The sequence below is a fragment of the Orycteropus afer genome, unplaced genomic scaffold (assembly GCF_000298275.1).
Source record: "Orycteropus afer afer isolate SDZICR_OR568_19922 unplaced genomic scaffold, OryAfe1.0 scaffold00006, whole genome shotgun sequence".
Taxonomy (NCBI): domain Eukaryota; kingdom Metazoa; phylum Chordata; class Mammalia; order Tubulidentata; family Orycteropodidae; genus Orycteropus; species Orycteropus afer.
Genome location: NW_006921593.1, coordinates 28,761,264 through 28,783,038, shown reverse-complemented (window position 1 = coordinate 28,783,038; position 21,775 = coordinate 28,761,264). Strand labels below are relative to the sequence as shown.

General features: G+C 42.4%; 1 protein-coding gene across 1 annotated transcript in view; it reads left to right on the top strand.

The window, feature by feature from the left end:
* The window catches only part of LOC103199567 (nuclear body protein SP140-like protein), an 80,505-nt gene that overhangs the window by 44,735 nt on the left and 13,995 nt on the right, over positions 1 to 21,775 (top strand). The window contains exons 11-15 of the mRNA XM_007943881.1: positions 2,114 to 2,231; positions 16,285 to 16,348; positions 16,561 to 16,579; positions 20,079 to 20,126; positions 21,403 to 21,507. Coding sequence (XP_007942072.1) covers positions 2,114 to 2,231; positions 16,285 to 16,348; positions 16,561 to 16,579; positions 20,079 to 20,126; positions 21,403 to 21,507 — 354 coding nt within the window. The remainder of the gene's footprint in view (positions 1 to 2,113; positions 2,232 to 16,284; positions 16,349 to 16,560; positions 16,580 to 20,078; positions 20,127 to 21,402; positions 21,508 to 21,775) is intronic.

Sequence of the window (21,775 nt, the reverse complement as noted above, 5' to 3'; positions counted from 1 at the left end):
GCCAGCTCTATAGTATACCACACACCGAAAAGGATAAATCCAGAAAGGGCAAATAGTGAAATAAAGGGAAAGAGAAATTAGCAGCATCTTTGAGGAAGTAAGAGGAAGCAGCATAGGTGATAAGAGAAGTCAGGGAAAGAGAAACTCACAGAATAAAAAAAAAAGAAGCACAAGTATCTTTAGGGATGGATGGATGAGAGAGAGAGAGAGAGAGAGCTAGAGTTAGGACAATACTCAGAAAAATTTGAAATACAGTGAAGAATGAGATGTGACTAGGTAGAAAAAGGGCTGGAGCAAATCTCTGTTACATCTGAGGTGTAGTCCTTGGAGTAGGTACATTTTTTTTTTTTCAAAGATCAGCTCAGCTGAACTCAGAACATAGGCGTTCAGCATGACCACACTGCAGTGTGTTCCTTGGTCACTATCTATAGTTTTATAGATTATCCATAGTATCATTTATTTATTTCTCTTCAGTGTGGGTGAATACCAAGCTCTCCAAATGAATAGAGGAGGAGCATCAGAAGACAAGCCCAGCCATTAGCATGGGATGGAGAAGCCGGTTGTGATATTAATAACCAGTTGGCTTGCTTTGCCTGTCTGTGTGGAGGAAGAGCTCTTCCTTCTTTTCCTTAAAACACAGGCACGTGCACATGCATTCACACAGAGAGAGAGACGTTTGCACACAGCCTCTGACTGCTTTCAGTAGGTTTGAGGAACCTAGAGAGAAGGAAGATCTGGGCTCCTGAATGGAAGGGGGTGACAACTGGAGGCACTTCTAAGGAAAGGTGTCACTTTGAGGACCAAGGTGTGCCTGACCCAAGCCATAGTATTTTCATTTGCTTCATATGCATGCAAAAGAAGCTAGACAAGGAATAAAAATGATGAAAGAAGAATTGATGCCTTTGAATTATGGTGTTGGTGAAGAATATTGGATATGCCATGGACTGCCAGAAGAACCAACAAATGTGTCTTGGAAGAGGTACAGCCAGAGTGTTCCTTAAAGGCAAGGATGGCGAGATTTCATTTCACATACTTTAGACACATTATCAGAAGGAACCAGTCCCTAGATAAGGACAGTATGCTTGGTAAAGAGTCAGCAAAAAAGAGGAAGACCCTCAACAAGATGGATTGACATAGTGGCTGCAACCACGGGTTCCAACATAGCAATGGTTGTGAGGGAAGCTCAGGACTGGACAATGTTTCCTTCTGTGAAATAGGGTCACTACGAGTCAGAAATGACTTGACAGCACCTACAACAACAACAACACAGGCACCTTGGAAGAAAGGCCTGGTGATTGCCTTCAAAAAAAATCAGCTTTTGAAACCCCTACAAAGGACAGTTCTGCCCTGAGACACATGGGCTCACCATTAGTCAGAATCAACTCCAGGGTGACTGGTTTTTGAACATTGATATATTTATTACATATATGTGTGTATGCATCTAATGCATCTATATGTTTTCCTATGTATATACATAGAGATTCATCAGTGGGTGTGTGTATGTGTGTGTGTGTGTGTGTGTGTGTGTGTGTGTATATAGTTGTTGTTGTTGTGTGCTGTCAAGTCAGACCTGACCCATAGCGACCCCTCCTTGGGTTTCCAAGGTAGTATCACTACAGAAGTAGATTACCCCATCTTCCTTCCGAGGAGTGGCTGGTGGGTTTGAACTTCCAGCCTTCTGGTTAGCAGTCAGGTGCCTTAGGCACTATGCTACCAGAGCTTATATATATATATATATATATATATATCACAAAATAATATTTCTCTAAAGGAATAACGTTGCATAATAAAAAGTAAATACAAAATTCTGTTTTTAAAAAAAAAGGTCATCAATGAATGAACAGGAGAAGCAGGCAAAGAAAAAAATATAGAAACCAAGATACAAATTTTAGGGAAAAAGACAAATTTTAGGAGAAAAAAGACAAATTGAATGGAAGGGACAGATACACTGAGGGGCAACAGAAGAGAGAGATTTCAGAGACAGAGTCATCCTTTGAGGTAGGTGTGGGGAGGAGGGAGTCACTAACATTGGGGGAAAGGAGACTTATGGGTGGGGTGTGGGAGGACAAGTGAAAATTCCTTGCAAATAGTAATTGAGGAGCCGAGCTACCAGGACCTGGAATTGAGAAGTATTCCTGTGTCCCATGTCCCTCAAAAGGTGGGCCAAGGGGCCAGGAAGCAAAGGCTGGGAGGAACCAAGCCTTTGACATGACAGTTAAGGCTACTCACAGGTCTTAGGGTGGGGTGGCTCAGCAGGTACCACAGACCCACTTAGGGCTGTGGCAGGTGATCAGGGTTCAACATCTGGCAGCCTCTGGCTCATCAACAGGAAGTGGGCCAGTTATAGAAGGTAAGGACCACAGGCCCTGAGCTCCAGGATGTTGAGAATGTGAATCCGAGCTCCCATTTCTTGAGGCACCATTTGACAATGAGCACATGGGATGAGAAATGGGTCCAGCCCGTCCCAGCATCCTGTTTTCTGCATTTGCTTGACCCAAGCTTTTTGAGAACTGCAAGTGATCAGTATAAACCATGTTTAAGAAGATGGGCCCTGTTGATGATATGTAGAGGATGTCATAGAAATACACTGGTAAAAATGGCAGAATCCTGTTTAACATATTAGCATATTAATACTAAAGTGTTCAATTTGTATAGTGACTTGCACCATCGTCCATGGAACAAAGAAAGCTAATTGTTCCGTTGGAAGATAATTGTGTCATCTTGTCACAACCTTGGAAAGACCTCAAAAGCAAAGTGGTCCTGTTTCATGTCAGTGAAAAGATACCAAGTCAACTGTTCTAAAGCCCAGTGCACAGTTCTGAAGGATTTCCTCCAGGATGTTCTTGATTTATGAGGTGTTTCCTAAGACCTTTGTAAATAAGTTCTTAATTATTCTTGACAAAAGAAATTGAAAATGAACAGGATTACTGTTTCTATCCATTGCACAAGTGAGGAATCCTCAGAGATCAGTTCCGTCCCTGTCCGGGTCCTTTAGAACGCAAGAAGGGAATGAGTCTCAGAACATCATGAGGAACTCAAACCATCCAGAGTATGAATGTCAAAAGATGCGTAACTTTTTTGTATAAACTGTAGTTCCCTCACCACCACCTATTATTTTCTAGATGCCATGGATATTGGAAACGATTTTATTTTGGGGAAACGCCACAGGAAAAGAAGTAAGAGTGAATAAGAATTTAATTTATTTTGATATTACACTACATACTTTACTCTAAACTTTTATTATCATTAGTTTCTAAATCTTTCATAAAAGAAAGAAATGAATACTTTCTAAAGTAATCATTTATTTTTCTCAAAATGCACATATATGTTGCTTTTTATTCTGATTTAAAGTATATGTTGCTTATAAACATTAGTGTATACCTTTTTAGAATTATTCTATAGATGTGACAGCATATTTAGAAATTCATTTTTGTATAACTAAACAAGACAAGTCTATTCATACCTTTCCTTTTCTTGTTTTTTCAAATTAGTATAACTAGATAATAACATGTTTATGATTTTGAAGTTGAACTATTGAAAGTCTTACTTCAAAGCTTTGTTAATATGCAGTTTTCATTTTTGGTGTGGTCGGGTTTTTTTTTTTTTTTAATTGTGATTTGGGTAAATGTATACAGAGCAAATTCATTTTCCACACAGCAGTTCATACACAGTTTGTTTCATGACAGTGACTGCAATCCCCACAGTGTAACAGCTCTCTTCCCACTTCCTCCCTGTGGTTACCTTTTCCCCGTGTCTTTCTTTCCTATCCATTCCTGCCCCCTGAGCTGTCCCCCTGTGCAAACGCTGCCCTTTTGATCTCCCATGGTTGATTGTTCTAAGGAATGGACCTACCTGGTATAAATATTCACCTTGTATCCACCTGATGTTTGACTGGAACCCACAGAAGTTCAATTCCAGGCCCAAAGGGTGACTAGGAGTCATAGTCTCCGGAGTTTCACCATCTCTAACAGACAAGTAAACCTGATTTTTTTTTTTTTTTTTTTTTTATGATTTTGAGTTTTGTTCTGTTGGTATGAGAACATTTTTCGTTTGTTACTGATCTTCTCTTTGTCACAGTGTGCCTGGTCCTTGTTTTCTGTTGTGCTGGTTGTCTTTTCTAACTATGCTGAATGAGTGTGGGAAATCTTGGTCATATATGTTGCCAATATTTGTTCCATGAGTTGTTTTTACTTTAGGGTTTTAATGGACTCTTTTGTATTAGAGAACTTTTGAATTTGTAGGTGGACAACTCTTGTCAGCCCTTTCCTCACTGGTTCTTGGATTTTGCATCCTATTTACAAAGGCCACTTCTACCTGGAGATTTTTTAAATATTGCTGTCTGTTTGATTCTAGAATGTTTGAAGCACCTGCTCATTTTAAAAATCTGCAGCTGTACTCCACATGAGACTTACCTCTTTGTATATATGTGAAGTGGGAATTTTAAAAAGATTCCTTTCACTGTTGCCTTGTGATTTAAATCGCTACTTGGATCACTTAGTGCCCTTTCCTGTATGGTACCATTTTTTTTTTTTTTCTTTAGCAATAGAAGGGGCTACAGAAGAGATGGGAGAGTCCAGAGGGAGAGCCACCCTGAGAACTCAGTGGGGGTGAATCTTAGAATCACCCCTCCCCAAGACCATTGGAACTGTGATTAGGATTGTATTGAATTTGAAGGTTAATTTGAAGATTAATTTGGAGAGAACAGACATTTTTCCCGGTTATCCATGTCATATTGAATGGTCCTCCACTAAGTTTTAGAATTTTCTTATACTCTTTTAAAGTTTACTCTTATATGTTATATATATATATTTTTGTTGTTGTTGTTGTTGTTGTTGTTGTTGTTACTATGAGTGATATCTTTTTTCCCCTACACTGCTTCGTAGCTGAAGCTAATTTAAATGAGACAGGACTTCCAAAATCTTTGTTTAAATAAGTATTATGTAGTCACTTTATTACCTTTGTTGTTACGTGCCAGCGAATTGGTTTGCCTCGTAGAAACTGTACGTACAATAGACCAAAACACAGCCTGGTCCTGTGCCGTCCTCACAGTCTTGCTACGTGTGAGTCCATTGTTTCAACCACTGAGTCAGTTCATCTCATTGAAGGTCATCTTTCTTTTCACTGACCTTCTGCTTTACCAAGCATGAGATCCTTCCCCAGGGGCTGGTCCCTCTTGATAATATGACCAAAGTATGTGAGAGGTAGTGTCACCATCCTTGCTTATAAGGAGCATCCAGGCTGTTCTTCTTCCAAGACAGATGTGTCCATTCTTCTGGCAGTACATGCTATAGTCCATGTTCTTTGACAGCACCACCATTCGAAGGCATCACTTCTTCTTTGGTCTTCTTTATTCAATGTCCAGCTTTAGTACCTACTTGCATGGAAAAGAACCAAGTGCCAAGCATCTTCTTCTGATTTAACATAGAATCTTTCAAGTACAGCACTGGCACAGCTTAGGGATCCAGGTGTCACTTAAAATACTGTGACCGAACTCCAAAATTATCATGTAATGTAAGCTATGAGAATTACTTGAAAATTGGTTTCATGAGAAGTAGTAATACTTTCTAATTTGAGGGAGGATTATAAGACCCCTGTGTTCAGCTTATGCTTCCAAGGATAAATTTATGTTAACAGAGAATGGAACAAATAGGTAACGGTTATGAGTGTATAATCAATCTCCATAGTTTAAGGGAGATTGAAACTTACCTTCCCTAAAATGCCCAGTTCAACACTTTGTCACACCAGATTCTTCCTATTAATTTTATGGCACAGAATGTTCTTGCTCCTTCTACAGTGGGTTGAGAAGACTGTCCTTCTCTCTTTCTGTAATTCCTGATGTTAGCTATGAAGACTTACATTTTTAAAATCTGAGTTCCAGAATTTTATTAGTTAACCTTACAAGGAAGCCGACCCACGGAGCTCAGTTTAATTGGCAGAAATGAAGGGCTGAAGAGGCTGTGACTAAAGACATGTAGATTTTTCTAAGCCTCCCATCCTTGCTGCTTAAATCTGAGTCAGCTTAGGATCTCTTCTCTTATTTTCAGACATCCTGGTCTTTATCTTCTCCTAAGGACACAATGTGTATGATTTGGTCAGTATTTAGTTAAGAATGGTTATGATATTTTTTTTCTCAAGACGATAGCTTGTATGATATTTTATAAGTATTACTATTCCTTATAGGTAAATCAGAATTCCCAGCATCATTAAAATACTTTCTACGTATTTTCTTCTTTTATTTCAAAATACTGATGACCCCTCTTTCTATGCTTCACATTTACCAGATCTCATTCTTACAGGTCTCATCACATTTCCCTTTTCATTGTTCTACTGATCCATTTCAAACTCCTAATCCTCGACTTTTTGTTCCTTGTAAATCAGGCCACACCTATATTACCAAAACTGACTCACTGCCGTCGAGTCGGTTCCAACTCATAGTGACCCCTTCTTGGGTTTCTGAGGCAGTATCTCTACAGAAGTAGATTGCCCAGTCTTCCTTTCTTTAACATCTATGTCAAAGACTGCTAAAATGCAGTCGTCCTTCAAGGTACCCATTTTGGGTGAGGATATCCAAATTAATGGATCAAAGCTGCCCATAATTACTCGAGTAAGATGGAGAATTTGGTGGAATGGTATGAAGAGACAGATTTGGGGACAATAGAGGGCTCCCTCCAAATGGGGGTGGGGAAGACTTCAGCAGAGAGGCCAGCTTTTGGAGGACCTTGGCCAGCTTGGGCCCAAGCTGACAGTAGAGCAGAATCTTGCTGGCTACAGCTGAGGTCACCAAAGTTGAGTAGCATTCCCTCCTTCCACAGGATAAGGCGGTGAACCCAGAGTTTCCTCTTGTAAAACTCTAATTTTCACACACAGGCAGAGAGGCAAGGATCCCATTCAATATAGCCCCAAGTATGGCCACAACACTGGCTCCCAGTGACACACATACTTGTTAACATAGCCCCACAATCCAGCAACATTAGAAGTTAAAGCAGTGTGAGTACCCTAGATGGAACAGAGAAGAACTAATTCTGCAAGGTTAGACCAGTGTCAGACCCCACATGTTTAGAGAGCTTTCCTCCTCCAGCTGTCTGCTTCTCATACTGCCCCAAGGAGAGGGAGCATCATGGGAAGTCCTCCCTCGGTGCTGAATGGCAGGTGAGAACAGACACTGCATTAGAAACAATTAAGCCTTTGCATGGGGATGCATCCAAGATTGGGCTTTTTATTTATCTTAGAGTGGTCATAGTCAAGAGAAGAGTAACACGAACTAGGTTTCATGGCTGGTCATTTTTTCATTCAAACTCTGGCTTACTATTCTATAGTGAATCTTCTTCCCCTGACAACTGAGCCTCAGAAACCAAACCAGGCAGCCCCGTCGAACAGGGAAGTGATCCACAACCACCTGGATATTTACTAGATGAGTCCACTGGTGATCCCAGTGGTCATAATTAGGTCAGTGTGTCCAATGGGAGGAGAGTAGATTAACAATCTCACTCAGTCTTGGACCCAGCTCAGAGGTGGTCAAGGCCAAATTTAAGACAAATAAGACAAAAATTAGGTCATGTTTATGAGAGGCAAACTACAATTTAGCAATGAACATACAAATTAAATCAGAAACAAAATCTCCCTGAGATGCCCAGAGCATCCAGATACATTGGTCCAGCTTCTGTGCAAACTCTGGCCAGCTTATTTTTCTCAGAATTCCTTTTGAGTAACGTGGCCAGTGAAGGTATTGCTGAATCTCTAGGGTTTTATGAATTTTTGTTATAATCTCAATTGTAAAAATATGTGTCTTGGTAAAGAGACAAGCACGTTCTGCATCTTGGAGTAAAATGATAGACATCATTCTGATAGTCGTCTCACATAGGCCCGCTTCTACTTATCCTGAAGATGTTCATGCACTTGCCAAAACCTTCCCGTGAACAACACTTGACCTGTGTGAAACCAACTGAATGTTCACCAAAGCCCTCTTCCCCAGGAGGAAAAGATAAGCTGTTCTCTTTGTCTTGATAACTTTGTCAACAACCATGGGCCTAATAAACAAGGCAGCCTTATAGAACTTTTAGGCAACACAGAAAAATTTAGCACACCCTCAGTCACTGCCATCAAATCGATTCCAACTCAGCAACCCTCATTGGGTTTTCAATCTTTACAGAAGCAAATTGCCCCATTTTTCTTCCACAGAGCAGCTGGTTGGCACAGCCTCACATACTAAATTATTCCTAACGTCTTCCATTTATTCACGAGTGCCATGCCATGGCTTATATGAGACAGATGAGGGAGAACCTTTGGTGCTAACTAACAGGCATCTGAGGAGCACTGAAGATGGTGCGTGCACAGACTTCATGTCAGCAGGGACTTTACCTCCATCGACTCAAGGCCCAGAACAGCACTTGGCACATGTGCTTGTCAGCTATTGTCGAGTCAGCTGCAACTCATGGTGACCTGAGGACAACAGAACGAAATGCTGCCTGGTCCTACTGCTGTCCATTGTTGAAGCTACTGTGTATTTTGAGCGCCTGCCATCCTACTAGGCTGATCTTCTGGCCCTATATCAGACAGTATTCTGTTGTGATCTATAAGGTTTTCAGTGATTCATTTTCAGAAGTAGGTTGTAAGGGCTTTCTTCTAATCTGTCTTAGGAAGCTCTCCTGAAACCTGTCCAACATGGGTGACTTGCTACTATTTGAAATATCAGTAGCATGGCTTCCAGTATCACAGCAACACTCGAGCCACCACATACAACAAACTGATGCACCTGCACATTGTTGTTGTTGTTGTTATGTGCCGTCGAGTCGGCCCCGACTCATAGCGACCCCTCCTTGGGTTTCCGAGGCAGTATCACTACGGAAGTAGGATTGCCCAACCTTCCTTCCGAGGAGTGGCTGGTGGGTATGAACTGCCAGCCTTCTGGTTAGCAGTCAAGTGCTTTAGCCACTATGCTACCAGAGCTCTGCTTAATAAATATTTGTTCGATGACTGAACAAAAACAGAAATTAGGGGAAATTATGTAATTGCTTTCATTTTCTTAAACAAAATGAAAATCCTCACAACTGGATCAGTAAACATCATGATAAATGGAGAAAAGATTGAAAGTTGTCAGTGATTTTATTTTACTTGTATCCACAATCAACACCCATGGAAGCAGCAGTCAGGAAATCAGATGTCATATCGTATGGAGCAAATGCTCTGCAAGGGACCTCTTTAAAGTGCTGAAGAGCAAAGATATCACTTTGAAGACTAAGATGCACTCGTGACCCAGGCCACTGTCTTTTCAGTAGCTTTATATGCATGTGAAAGCTGGACAATGAATAAGAAAGCCCATAAAAGAATTAATGCATTTGAATCATGGTGTTGTCAGAGAATATTGAATGTGCCCTGGACTGCGAAAAGAATGAACAAATCTGTGGTGGAAGTGCAGCCGGAATGCTCCTCAGAAGCAAGAAAGGCCAGACTTCATCTTTCGTGCTTTGGTCATGCTACCTCAAGGCAGCACTCCCTGAAGAAGGACATCACGTGGGTGAAGGACAGGTTCAGAGATAAAGGGGAAGACTGTCAAGGAGCGGAATCGACACAGTGGCTGTAATCGACACAGTGGTTGTAATCGACACAGTGGCTGTAATCGACACAGTGGCTGTAACAATGGGCTTAGAAGCGCAGCTGTTGTAAGAATGGCACAGGACCAGATAGTGTTTCATTCTGTTGTACATAGGCCCACGATGAGTCAGAGCCAGCAAGACAGCACCTAACAACGACAACCGCATGTAATTGTGGTTGCTGAAGGTGAAATAATGCACAGAACAGAACTTAAAAAAGACAAAGTCTGATGAACGGCCTCAGGGAGCATAAAGAAGGTATTCAACTGCGAGACAATAACAGAATGTTGCTTTTGAAATTGCTGAGAATTAAAATAGTGATTTTGAAAATCAACTTGAGTGATTTCCACAAAATGTTAGGGGGAAAAAACTCCAAGAGAGAGAAAAAATATAGCCACAACTTGGATGAACTTTTAAAATTTCATGCTGACCAAAATAAGTCCATCACAAATGGCCAAATATTATATGACCTCACTCTTATGAAATAAACAAATATGTAGAAATCAAAGATTATTAATGGTTACCAGAGATGGTAGGGAGAGGGAAAGGAGAGTTTTTTGCTTGAGAGACCATAAGTTTATGTTAATGGTGGTGGTTTTGGAAAAGCATGGCAATAACAGTGGCCCAATGTGAAAAAATGTCATCGGTGTCATAGTATTGTAATGTAGAAGTTGTTGCATTAGCTAATGTTTGGGTGTGCATATTTTCATCACAGTAATAAATAAATAAGGAAAACAGATCCAGGAATGATATCTGCTTCTAAAAATTCTAGAAAGAAAAAAAAAACGAATTGAGGATAAATAATAAACAAGCAACAATCAAAGAAATAATTTTAAAATACTTTAAAAATAAACACTTAAATCTTCAGATCAAGATGGCGTACGAAGTGCCAAAGTGAATTGTTGCTCTGGTTCCCTAGTGCCGCTCTGACAGGAATATACCACCAATGGAGTGGCTTTAACAAACAGGAGTTTATTCTCTTACAGTTTGGAGGCTTTAAGTTCAAAGTGCCAGGCTCCAGGGGCCGGGTGAAAGCCCCTCAACTTTAGGCTCAGCCTCTTGCCCCCGGCCCACTGACGCTAGAGGCATCTCTTCACTCAGGTAGCTGCTAGCTGCTGAGGCTGACAGATCCAAGGTCGACAAGTGAAAAGGCACAGTCCTGATATTACCAAACCACGTGGCAGGTCATTAGTTCAAGTCCATTAAAAGTCCCATGATCAGTAGGGCAATATGGCAGGCTGCTGAACAACAACTTGGCTACATGCAGGGTTTAAGCGTGCCATCAGCTGGTGACCTTCTTCAAAGTTGCTTCTTATATCCTGGAAGCAGACCACATCCCTAAAGCAGCTGAGTAGCTTAGTTACCACGGGCTTAGTTACCAATCTCACCGTGGAGAATAACTACCTCCAGCTGCCCAACCACTCAGCCAGGCCCAGCCAAGTTGACAACAACCTTAACTACCACAAGGGTGAAGTAAAGATCCATGCCTAGATCTGTCTTGCTTAAATTTCTGAATTCAAGGAACAAGCAAACACAAAACTTTGCAAGCATCTAACTAGAAAAGGCAAAGAAAAGGTAACCTACAAATGAAAGGGAAACAGAATCACAGCATAGTGGGAGACAGAGGAACATCTTTATAGAGTTCTGGAGAAAACAAAGACTATGATCTTTGACTTCTATACCCAACCAAATTATGTTTTATTTGTCACAGTTAAAGAAAGATATTTTTCAGATTAGCAGCATCTCAGAAGTTCACCAACATTTATAAAACTGAATTCCTCGAGGAAGTAATCAGCAGTGAGTCAGAATGGAGAATTCAAGAAAAGGTAAAACAAAATATTCAGAAAACAACGGTGTGCACTAAAACCAAAGATGCTTGGAATTAAATCTAACTATTTGGTGATAATAAGCAAACCAAAACCAAACGAATGGCTGTCGATTCTAATTCATGATGACCCCATGTGTGCAGAAAACTGTTCCCATAGGGTTTCAAAGGCTGTGACCCGGAAGCAGATTGCCAGACCTTTCTTCCAAAGCATCTCTGGGTGGTTTGAATCACCACCCTTTCAGTCACTAGTGACTGAAAGTTCTTACCAGTTTGTCCCACCCAGGGATGCTGTTCTAGCACTTTGTTGCTATCAAATTGAATCTCACCCCTAGCCACCCTCTAGGACAGAGTAGAACTGCCTCATAGGGTTTCCTAGGCTATAATCTTTACAGGAGCAGACTGCCAGGCCTTTTCTCCTGCAGAGCAATTGGTGAGGATCAGAAAATCCGTTCCAGATGCAGTATAATTTACGCTCTAGATTGACTCACTAATCAGTCAAAGTAATACCCATCAACTCCTACCAACAAAATAGACAAGAACTTGCTCTATCACCCATGTATCTCCTTTCCCCCACATTTTTTTTCATCATGTCTATATTGTCAGGGCACGTATGTTTAGAATTCTAATTGCTCACACTAATCCCGCCTTTTATTTCAGTCACTGACCTTTTTGCTAAAATTTTCCAGTCCTGCCTTGGTTTGCTGATGCTTGTCCTCTAGTCATTCCTCAAAGACTCTTAGGAACAACATTCCTGGAACTTTGATGTTCAAAATTATTTCTCTGTGTTCTTTCTACTTGAAAAGATATTTGTAGTTACTTCTCCACTTCCCTGTGTCGTTGAATGTCGCTGTGGAAAATTCTACAGTCACTAAGATTCCCCTCCGGTGAACATGACTTGATCCTTTTGCCTTGGCTGCGCATTTGATTCTGTCTCCTTGAAGTCCCGTAACGCTGTGGGAATGTAGTTCAATGGCTGACTCCTTAGAGTCAGTTTTCTCTGTTACAAGGTGAAATCGACTTACTTATGGTAGATGTACATTGAAGCAATAATTTTTTATTTTTTTTCTTTATGAACTCCAATGATTTTTCTCACTAAATTCCATGGATTATTTCCTCTCTAATCTTTCTCAATTATTCTTAAACTTCCTTGTTTGCTTTTCTTATTTCTCTGACCTATGTCCTTTAATTTCTGAAATGTCTAATCTCCTTTATTCTTCTAAATTTGTCGTCCTTTCTTTGCAGGTTTTCTTTTGTGCTACTTCTTTCTTAAATTCTGGCTGGTATAAACATAGGCTATAGCTTTCACTTTTCAAGGCAAGCCTCTGAATTCCAGGAACTGTACTTTGCTAGTGACTTCTGAAGGATCTCTGGTGACGTAGTGGGTAAGGCATTTGGCTATTAACCAGAAAGTCAGCAGTTCAAACCCTCCAGCCACTCTGTGGAAGGAAGACAGGGCAGTCTACTTCTGTAAAGAGTTCCAGCTTCAGAAAACCAAAGGGAATCAGACTCAACTCGATGACAGTGGGTTTGGCTTTGTTTGAATGACTTCTGAGCTCTAGTGTCACTTACCCCCTTGACACTCCCCTTCCTTTGCTTGATTTCAGCTGCTTTTTAAATGTCCTTGACTGGGAATGGGAAAGCCTCCTGTAAATATGTGAAGGCATACTGAAAATGACTGGCTCTGTTGTCAGTGTGATGACAGACAAGATGGTGTGTTGATAGCTTGGAATTTAGCTCCACAAAATAAATTCTGGAAGATCGTTGTTGTCATTATTTGCCATCAGTTCCAACTCACGGCGACTCCATGTGTTACAGAGTAGAACTCCTCCACAGGGCTTTCTTCGCTATAATCTTAATGAAAGCAAATTGCCAGGACTTTTCTTCTGAGGTCCCTCTGGCAGGGTTTGAACTGCCAGCCTTTAGGTTAGCAGTTGCACACAAACCATTAGCTCTACCCAGGGACCTTTCTCGAACATTGCTGGCACCTCTGGCATATAGTTTATAAATCTTTACTGATAGTTCTAAAGGGCTGTTTTTTGTTCTTTGCTTGAAGGAGGAAAAAGAAGAGATTTACAGAAAGTAACCGGTCTCCATAAAGGTAAGCAAGAAATGTGAGGATTCACTCCTTTAAACTCACTATGGCCCTGATCTTCAACCAGATGCTATTTTTGCTGCAGCCCCACAATCTTCTATGGGCTATAAAAGCTTCATAACTAATGGATGATTTAGAGGCTAAGCCATTGCAACAAAAAGACCCAACAGGACAGTGGTTTAAACCAAGTAATTTATCTTTCTTCTAACAGCCTAATGTAGTAGGAAGAATCTGCCTTCTTTAAAACTTGGCTTCCATCTCTGTGTGTGCGGTAGTTAGGTTGTGTGTCTACTTGGCTGGGCCTCGTTTTGAGTGGCTGGGCAGCTGGATGTAGTTATTCCCCACAACGAGACTGGTAATCAACTCTGTGATGGAATCTACTGTGAACAGCCTTAGGGATGTGGTCAGCTTCCAGCATATAAGAAAAAGCTTTGAGGAAGGTCTCAAGCTTTTGGCATATCTGGAGCCTGCATTTGGCCAAGTCTTTATCTCAGTGGTCTGCTATGTTCTCTGCTGAGCTTGGGACTGTTGATGGACTTGAATTACTGGCCTGCTGTGTTGCTTGATAATTTTGGGACTGTGCCATTTTACTTGTTGACCCTGGGTTTGTCAGCCTCAGCAACCAGCAGCTGTCTGAGTTATGAGAAGCTCCAGTGGCCCAGGAGCAAGAGGCAGAGCTGAAGCCCAAAGACAAGGGGCTTTCACCCAGCTGCTAGAGCTGGCGCTTTGAACTTGGACTTCTAGCCTCCTAACCTTTAAGAGAATAAACCCGTTTGTTAAGACCAGCCACTTGTGGTATTTTCTGTTACGGCAGCCCAAGAGAACCAACACAAGGTCCAAGGAGGTCAGTCTGGTTCTCCTTGTCTCCCAACCAATGGGAGTGGGCAAAGTGGACAGAGGGCTCATCTAGCCATTTATTTTAGTAGAAAGACCTAGAAGCTCACATCCCATTGGCCAAAACGTAAACTTTTGTCCAGACCTAGGTGGACAAGACCTTTGATCACTTTCACTACCATGTTCAGCCCAAAAGCCTTCACTGCGGGCTCAGAAGATGTCACATGTCGCATCTGTGTAGACATCATCAAGTCCATCAAGTCTTCTTGGGCAATCCAAGTTCTTACAATGCTGCCATTTATTGCTGCATCTCGACCAAAGGAAATCTTCAATCCTTCACTTAATTTTGTAATTTTTGTCTAAATTTTCTCCATTTGCTTCAGCTTTTTCTTTGTAAATAGCAAAAGTCTTTTATCTCATCAATAAGTAGAGGAAAGGTCTTGAAATAATGTCTTGTTGTTGTTGTTGTTGTTTGCCATCAAGTCGGCCCCGACTCATAGCGACCCCTCCTTGGGTTTCCGAGGCAGTATCACTACGGAAGTAGGATTGCCCAACCTTCCTTCCGAGGAGTGGCTGGTGGGTTTGAACCACCAGCCTTCTGGTGAGCAGTCAAGTGCCTTAGGCACTATGCTACCAGAGCTCCTTGAAATAATGTCTAGCATTTAATAATACTTAGCAAGTGTTAGCTCTCATCATTATTACTTTCATAGTGTTCCTGGGGATAGAAATGAAATTGTCTTACATTCTTTCTTTGGATTAATGTCAGGCTATAACAAAATTAAATTTAGGATGAACCTAGGTTAACTGTAAAAGGTTTAGAATCACAGTGCTGTGGATTATATATTTTTCCTTACGCAGTGCACTCTTGAAAAGTTCGATTTAAATGGAACTTTTGAAAGCATTGTTATATGCAGCGCAACTTTTTGGCAGCATTTGTTTTCATGTGTTTCTATTTTCTCAGAGAGAATGAGAGGCAGACCTAGAAATCACTCAGCTCCAAGAAGCCAAAAGCCGAAAAGAGGCCGACCAAGAGGTAAAGAAGAAAATATGAATATGCTTTCAATATCGAAACATTTAAATGTTCCTGCTCTATTCAGTGTTTTAGTAATAAACCTATTTCCCTGATCACTTTACGGAGATATACTAGCTATTGAGAAATCTATCAGATTCCGACAATTTCCAAAACGTGTCAGAGAGAGAAAGATGATAGTAGCACCAACAAGGAATGTGGTGATGGATCTGCAGCCAGGCCCCGGTGTCCAGGGGTCAGGGAAGGGCTGCCTCCGTTGCACCCATAGCTTTCCAGGCAGGAAACAGTCATAACCAATGTAAACCTCATAACATACGAGGTATTTACCTCCCTCTTGCCCACCGCCCAGTGGTGATGATGTGGACTTGGCCATGTTGCTTCTTCACCTTCTGCCTCAGTGTACTCACTGTGTTATTAATGAGTCGATTCCAACTCACAGTGACTCCATGCAACAGAAAAGAGCTTCTCCATAGAGTTTTCTTGGCTGTAATCTTTACAGAAGTAGATTGCCTGATCTGTCTTCCCCAGAGCTGCTGAGTGGATCCAAACTACCAGCCTTTGGGTTAGCAGCTGATTACAAATCACCTATACCCCCTAAGCTCCTTATCACTCATGTGTGAAGTGAAGTGATGTAGACTGACTGCCCTGGGAGGCCCATCCCAGCATCCACTCAGGGTCTGCCCCTGGACTCGGAAGGTCCTGCACAGTCTCCTGCCTGTTGAACAGGGAGCCCCTGTGGAGTGTTTTAATGGATTCGCCAACGTTGCTGGCTAGAAAAGCAGGAACAGCAGGTCATTTAGTGAAATTCTTTTAAAACGACTTTTTATGCCTGTTTCTATGGAATAAGCTCCTCAGTCCCCGGCACGGAGAGTCTGAGGTGCAAAGGCTCCCCCCCTGGTGATGATCCTAGATTGGCCATGAGCCCCACTTTTGCCCAGAAGAAGGCTGCTGCGGAGGAAAACTGCAGCAAGCAAGTGAGCAGGGGAGCAGAGGCCATCTCCTGTTGGGTGGCCCCCTGTGACCCAACCCCTCTGTCAGCCAGTCCTGGGCTCAAGTTTATAGACCAATGTGCCAAAGCATAGAAAAAATTAGTCTAAGACTTTGGCCACAAAACTGCAAAGAAATTATTTTCTAGAATCTCTTAGTACAGAGGGAGCAGTGTGTTTTGGCCATCCTTCACTGGTAGACAGTGGCCAACTTGCCTGGTAATGAAGACATTGGATAGTCCTGCCGGAAGGTCCACACCTCTGCCGTGGTTACCTCAACGTTCCATGGGGTCCTCTTCACGGCGTACTTCTGAAGGAGCATCTAATCCAGCTCCCATCCACGGGGTCCCCCCATCCAGGCCAAGGAATCATGCTGCTTCATTGATTCCCCAACTCCACCCTTCCTGCCCCCACAGACCCCTCTAACCATGACTTTCACCTTCATACTTCTCAAGGGTGAATCTGATAGTCTCTCTTTCTCTGCCATTCCCGAGGACAGAGGTCCTTCTCCTGGGTGGATCTCTTAAAGCCTTCCCACTTGAGAGAAAGGTTCTGATAATTCTCTCCAATGAAACGTAGCCTCGTTCATAAAGCCTGGAGGTAGGGAGGGCTCATGCTGGTGGAACCATCCTCACTATCCCCCACCATGTTGGTGTGCAGCAGGGCTAGCACCTTGCTTTTAGGATCTAGGAACACCAGGCTCCCGTTGCATTGTTCTTGGACACTGGGGCTTCCGCTGACACTCTGAGGCAACAGAAGAGTCAAACATCTGATACACCTTTTTTCACCCAGAATTATTTGTCCCAACTATAAGCAAAAATATTTCCATAACTTTAAAGTGTTTTCTGACCGTGTTATTATGTACTAGGACTGAAGGTCAGGCTTTAGTATTATCAGGTGGACAGACATTAAGGCTGGTGAAGGTCCCTGGGTGGCACAAAGAGTTTGCACTAAGTAGTGACCTAAGGGTTGGCAGTTTGAACCCACCGTACGGCTGCAGAAGAAAGGCCTGGGGATAGGCTTCCCTAAAGATTACAACCATGAAACCCTACGGAGCAGTTCTACTCTGACACCCAGTGGGTCACCAGGAGTTGAAATCAACTCAGTGACAATGGATTTAGGATTTTGGGTTTTAAGGCTAGTGGACCCAAGAATAGTTAACTCCTACTTTGTCCAGACATTTTACTTCCTGGACTTCCTGGACGCTGACCCCAGAGGTGCTGCAGCACGCAGCATACAAAGAACCATTGTAAAGGAAAGCTTAGCAGCAGTGTATTACAGATGGTCTGCTCTTCAGCCCAAATTTGGCCTTGCTAACAGCTGGGTTGAGGACAGTGAATACTGTTTTCTTTCCTTGAAGTCATTTGCCCTCAGTAGACTTGATGGAAGGTGAGTCTAACTCACCCACTAGTCTCAGAAGAATTTCAACAGAGAGCAGTGGAAAGCAAGAGAATGTGTGTGTGTCAGTAATGGCCATTGCTGAACAGACCGAGTATGGTCAGGGCTGGACTCTGGTTTGACCTCCTTATGGGAGAGGACAGAGCAGACAGAGCAGGATGCCTGCATGTCCTTTCGTGGACAGGGGCCTGACCCTGTCCACAGGGAAGAGAGGGTCAGAGTTGGCCAGTTTTCTGGGCACACTTATAACAGCAGCATCATAAGTGATAGGAGAGGACAGTCCCACAGAGAGCCACACCTGTATGGATAGCCTCTTAGTCCTGGAAGCCACACCCACTACCACACCTGGCCCAATCATGTTCTAGAAAATGCTCAATCTGTGGCAACTAGTCTCTGAGAGATGAGCAAGGAGTATTAATACTTTATCTACTTCCTTAAGGTCTACATTTTTCCCATTTTACTTGTTTCTCTCAAGCCTGTAGTATCAACAGTCAAGCCCGTGATTCCTTTATGTGCCTTTGGCAATCTCACCTCCCAATGTACCTCCAAACTATTGAGATAAACCTTCTCAAGGGAATACCTTGCAGGGTAGAACACGCTTACTTTTGGAATACAATTCCTCTTGTCGTCAATATATGTCTCATGGGGCCATTTTGATCTTGAAGAGGTTAAAAGAAAATTCTCAGAGTAATCACTATGCAATGGCCATACAAATGGTTAACACACTCAACTTCTAACTGATAGGCTGGAGGCTTGAGTCCACTCAGAGGTGCTTTGGAAGAAAGACCTGTCACTCTGCTTCCAAAATATCAGCCATGAAAAACCGATGGAGCACTCTGACACAGATGGGCTCGTCATGAGCCAGAGTCAAAACTTAGCGGCAACTGGACTGGTTTAAGACCTCTTTGCATTTGCTGGAAGGAAAGATTCCCTTCCAGCCTAATCTGGTCATAATCTTCTCAAAGGAAATGTCACTCATGAATGAGTGTCTGAAGATTTCCTTTTCAACCTGCTCTCCTCAAGGCAGCTCCCCTGATGTCAACCATGGGCACAGAATGATGGACATAGGACTTTACAAGGAAAGGGCACACACTTGGTCCTGACTTCAAAAGCCAAGCGTGTTTGAGTGATGAACAACCTCAACATGCACAAGGATGTGACTCTTTCTTCTTTTGGACATACTTAATCAACACATAAGGAGTTCTGGTTGTGCAATGGTTTAAACACTCAGCTGCTAACCAAAAGTTTGGCAGTTCGAAATCCCCAGCTGTTCCGCAGAAGAAAGATGAGGCAGTCTGGTTCCATAAGGATTTACTGGGCTGGAAACCCTACGGGGCAGTTCTACTCTGTCCTATAGGGTTGCTATGAGTTGAAATCAACTAATAGCAGTGGGGTTGGGCTTTTCATCAACACATAAAATCTCTTACAATATTCCTTAAGTCAATTCTTTTGTGTAGTCTCTAACTCTACAGCTTTCAGTCTTTGGCCTCAATTTCTATAAATTCCCCTTGGGTGGTCTTCATTGCATTAGTGTTAAAGTCCTTGATCATTTTCTCCGTGATTTCAGCCCAACAAATTTGCATTCAAGTCTGTTTGTGGCAGCTGTGTGAGCTGGAGAGCCCATCCTCAGATCCGCCTTGGGACCTTATATTACTGCCATCGGTATCTGTCTTTTCACCAAAGGAGAACTTTATCAAATTTGTGTTTTCATCTCAGAGCATGTTTCCTCTAGTGTAAAATGAGGATAATATTAGCACCTGTTTGATAGATTTCTTTCCTAATGATAAAGTAAGTTAATAGAGACAAAAGTCTAAGAATAGTTCCTAGTACACAGTAAGCCCTCAATAATATGTTCAATTTCATTATGATTCTCACCTTGTTGCTTGGGAAATAGGTAAAACACTGCTTTAAATTTACTTGGAGTATTAGTAAAAGAAAGATAGGATGCATCTCGGTTAAGAATCAGCTTTGTAACTGAGTCTAGGCCGGAAGTCAGCAAACTATTTACTGCAGGCCAAACCCAGCCTGCTGACTGGTTTGCAATAAAGTTTTATTGGAAGACGGCCCCCTCTGTTCATTTAGAGATTGTCTGTGGTTGTTTTCACGCTACAGCAGCAGAACTGAGTAGTTATAACAGAGACTATGGCCCACAAAACTGATTTACCGAAAAGGACCAGACAGTAAATATCTAGGCATCTGATCTCTTCCTTTATGTATTAGACCAGGTCCTGAAAAGTTACATTTGAATGATATTTTTGTAAAATACTGTTAAGCAATGTTATAAGCAAGGAAACTCTGTGTTATTTTTCTGCTTTCTCAGGAAAAAAGACAGTCAACCTTGGACCTTTGAAAAGAAGGCGAAAAAGAGGTTAAAAGAAGTCATTAATATACTTTTAACAATTAAGCATCTAAATTCTCATCCTGTAGGCTGGGTTCTGACTGATAAATCTGTTTCCTTTGTTGCCATCCATGGGTACCACGGGTCCCAAGGGTCAGCCTCAAGGAACTCTGACTACAGGGCAGAAGGGATAGCACCCACCCCAGATTTGTTGGTTGATATTTTGGGAGACCCCAGGCCTCCTTGGGCCTGTACAGTGCTCCCTTAACTGAACTGATAGCTGTTGAGGAGAGAAATTTAAAGAAAAACGTATCAAGTGGATCATTCACACAACACTTAGCTGACCCTTCTCTTACCACAGGTTCTCCTGGGGGAGGTTTGGGGAGAGGGGCGCGGTCCTGGGTCATAATACAAGACCTGTGTTCTCATTCTTATACCTCCTTGGACTGTGTGACTTCAGTCTGTCATTTGACCTTTTATGCCTCATTCCATCTCTCCATCCGTAAAGGGATAGACTGACTGCCCTGCCTGGCCCACCCCAGCTCTAATGTCCTATTCTAAGCTGGACTCTGGAAGGACCATGGACCACCCGTCCTCCCCATCCCAGAGCAAACAGGGAGTATGGATCTAGCATGGCCCATGGATGCTGTGGATCTCCCTCAGCGTTGGCTCCTGCTGCTGACGTCCACCTTAAGATCATCAATACCTGCTTCGGTATTGGCCCCCACTCAAAGGCTGTGCAGAAGCCCTCACCCTGAGCAATTTTCAGTTTCTCCTGGAGGCCCTCTGAGCCTCCCTTTTGCTGAAAGAGAAAGTCTACATGAAGGAGAGAAGAAGGGGAGCAGAGTGGAGAGCAAGGTGGGAAGGCAGACACTACTGGCCCCGTCAGGCGCCCACTGCCAGCCTACGTGCCACTCCCCCAGTAAATGCCTCGATGAGAAGATAAGACTCAAGTCCAAGATTTTATTCTTCATCCCCATGCTGTAAAACAATAGGACGCCTAGAAATTCCCTTCAAAACATCAGGAGGAACGTCATTGTGGAAGTGGTGGTGATGGCCAACTACTTTGGGAAGCAGTTGCTTCCACAGAGGTTTTTGTATAGCATCTACAGGGTAAGAGTGGAGAAAACCATCATATGCATCTAATCTGCCATAAAAAAAAAAAAAAAAAAGATTTTGAGGTGTAACTAATTCATGGGCTAAATCACCCCAATACATTTTAAATTATAGGAGAAGGGTCTCAAAATGTCTGGGGAGAGACAAGGCATGGTTATAGGAGATACATTGGAAATATGTTCTCTTTCAGGCCCAAGAATTCCCAGAGACAAAAGTATGGATTTTCTGTCTCCTGAACTTACTGTGACCTGTGGTCAGATGAAGGGGATTCTATATAAGGAGAAGCTGAAACAAGGTGGGCTTCTCCGTCTTCCATTCTTTTTGACTGGGAAAAAATAAAGTCATGTCAATCGCATATTGTTTGGGGAGCAGGTACTTTTATCAGGGGTGCCCATAATCCTCTCAGGTGAGTGACTCACCTGGAGGCCTTATGGGACCCAGCATGCATCGCACTCATGGCCATGATTTATTAAGGTTAAAGGATGCAAAGCAAGATTAGCAGAGCGAAAAGGAGGAGGGGGTAAAGTTCAGAGGAGCCAGGCATACAAACTTCCAAGAGTCCT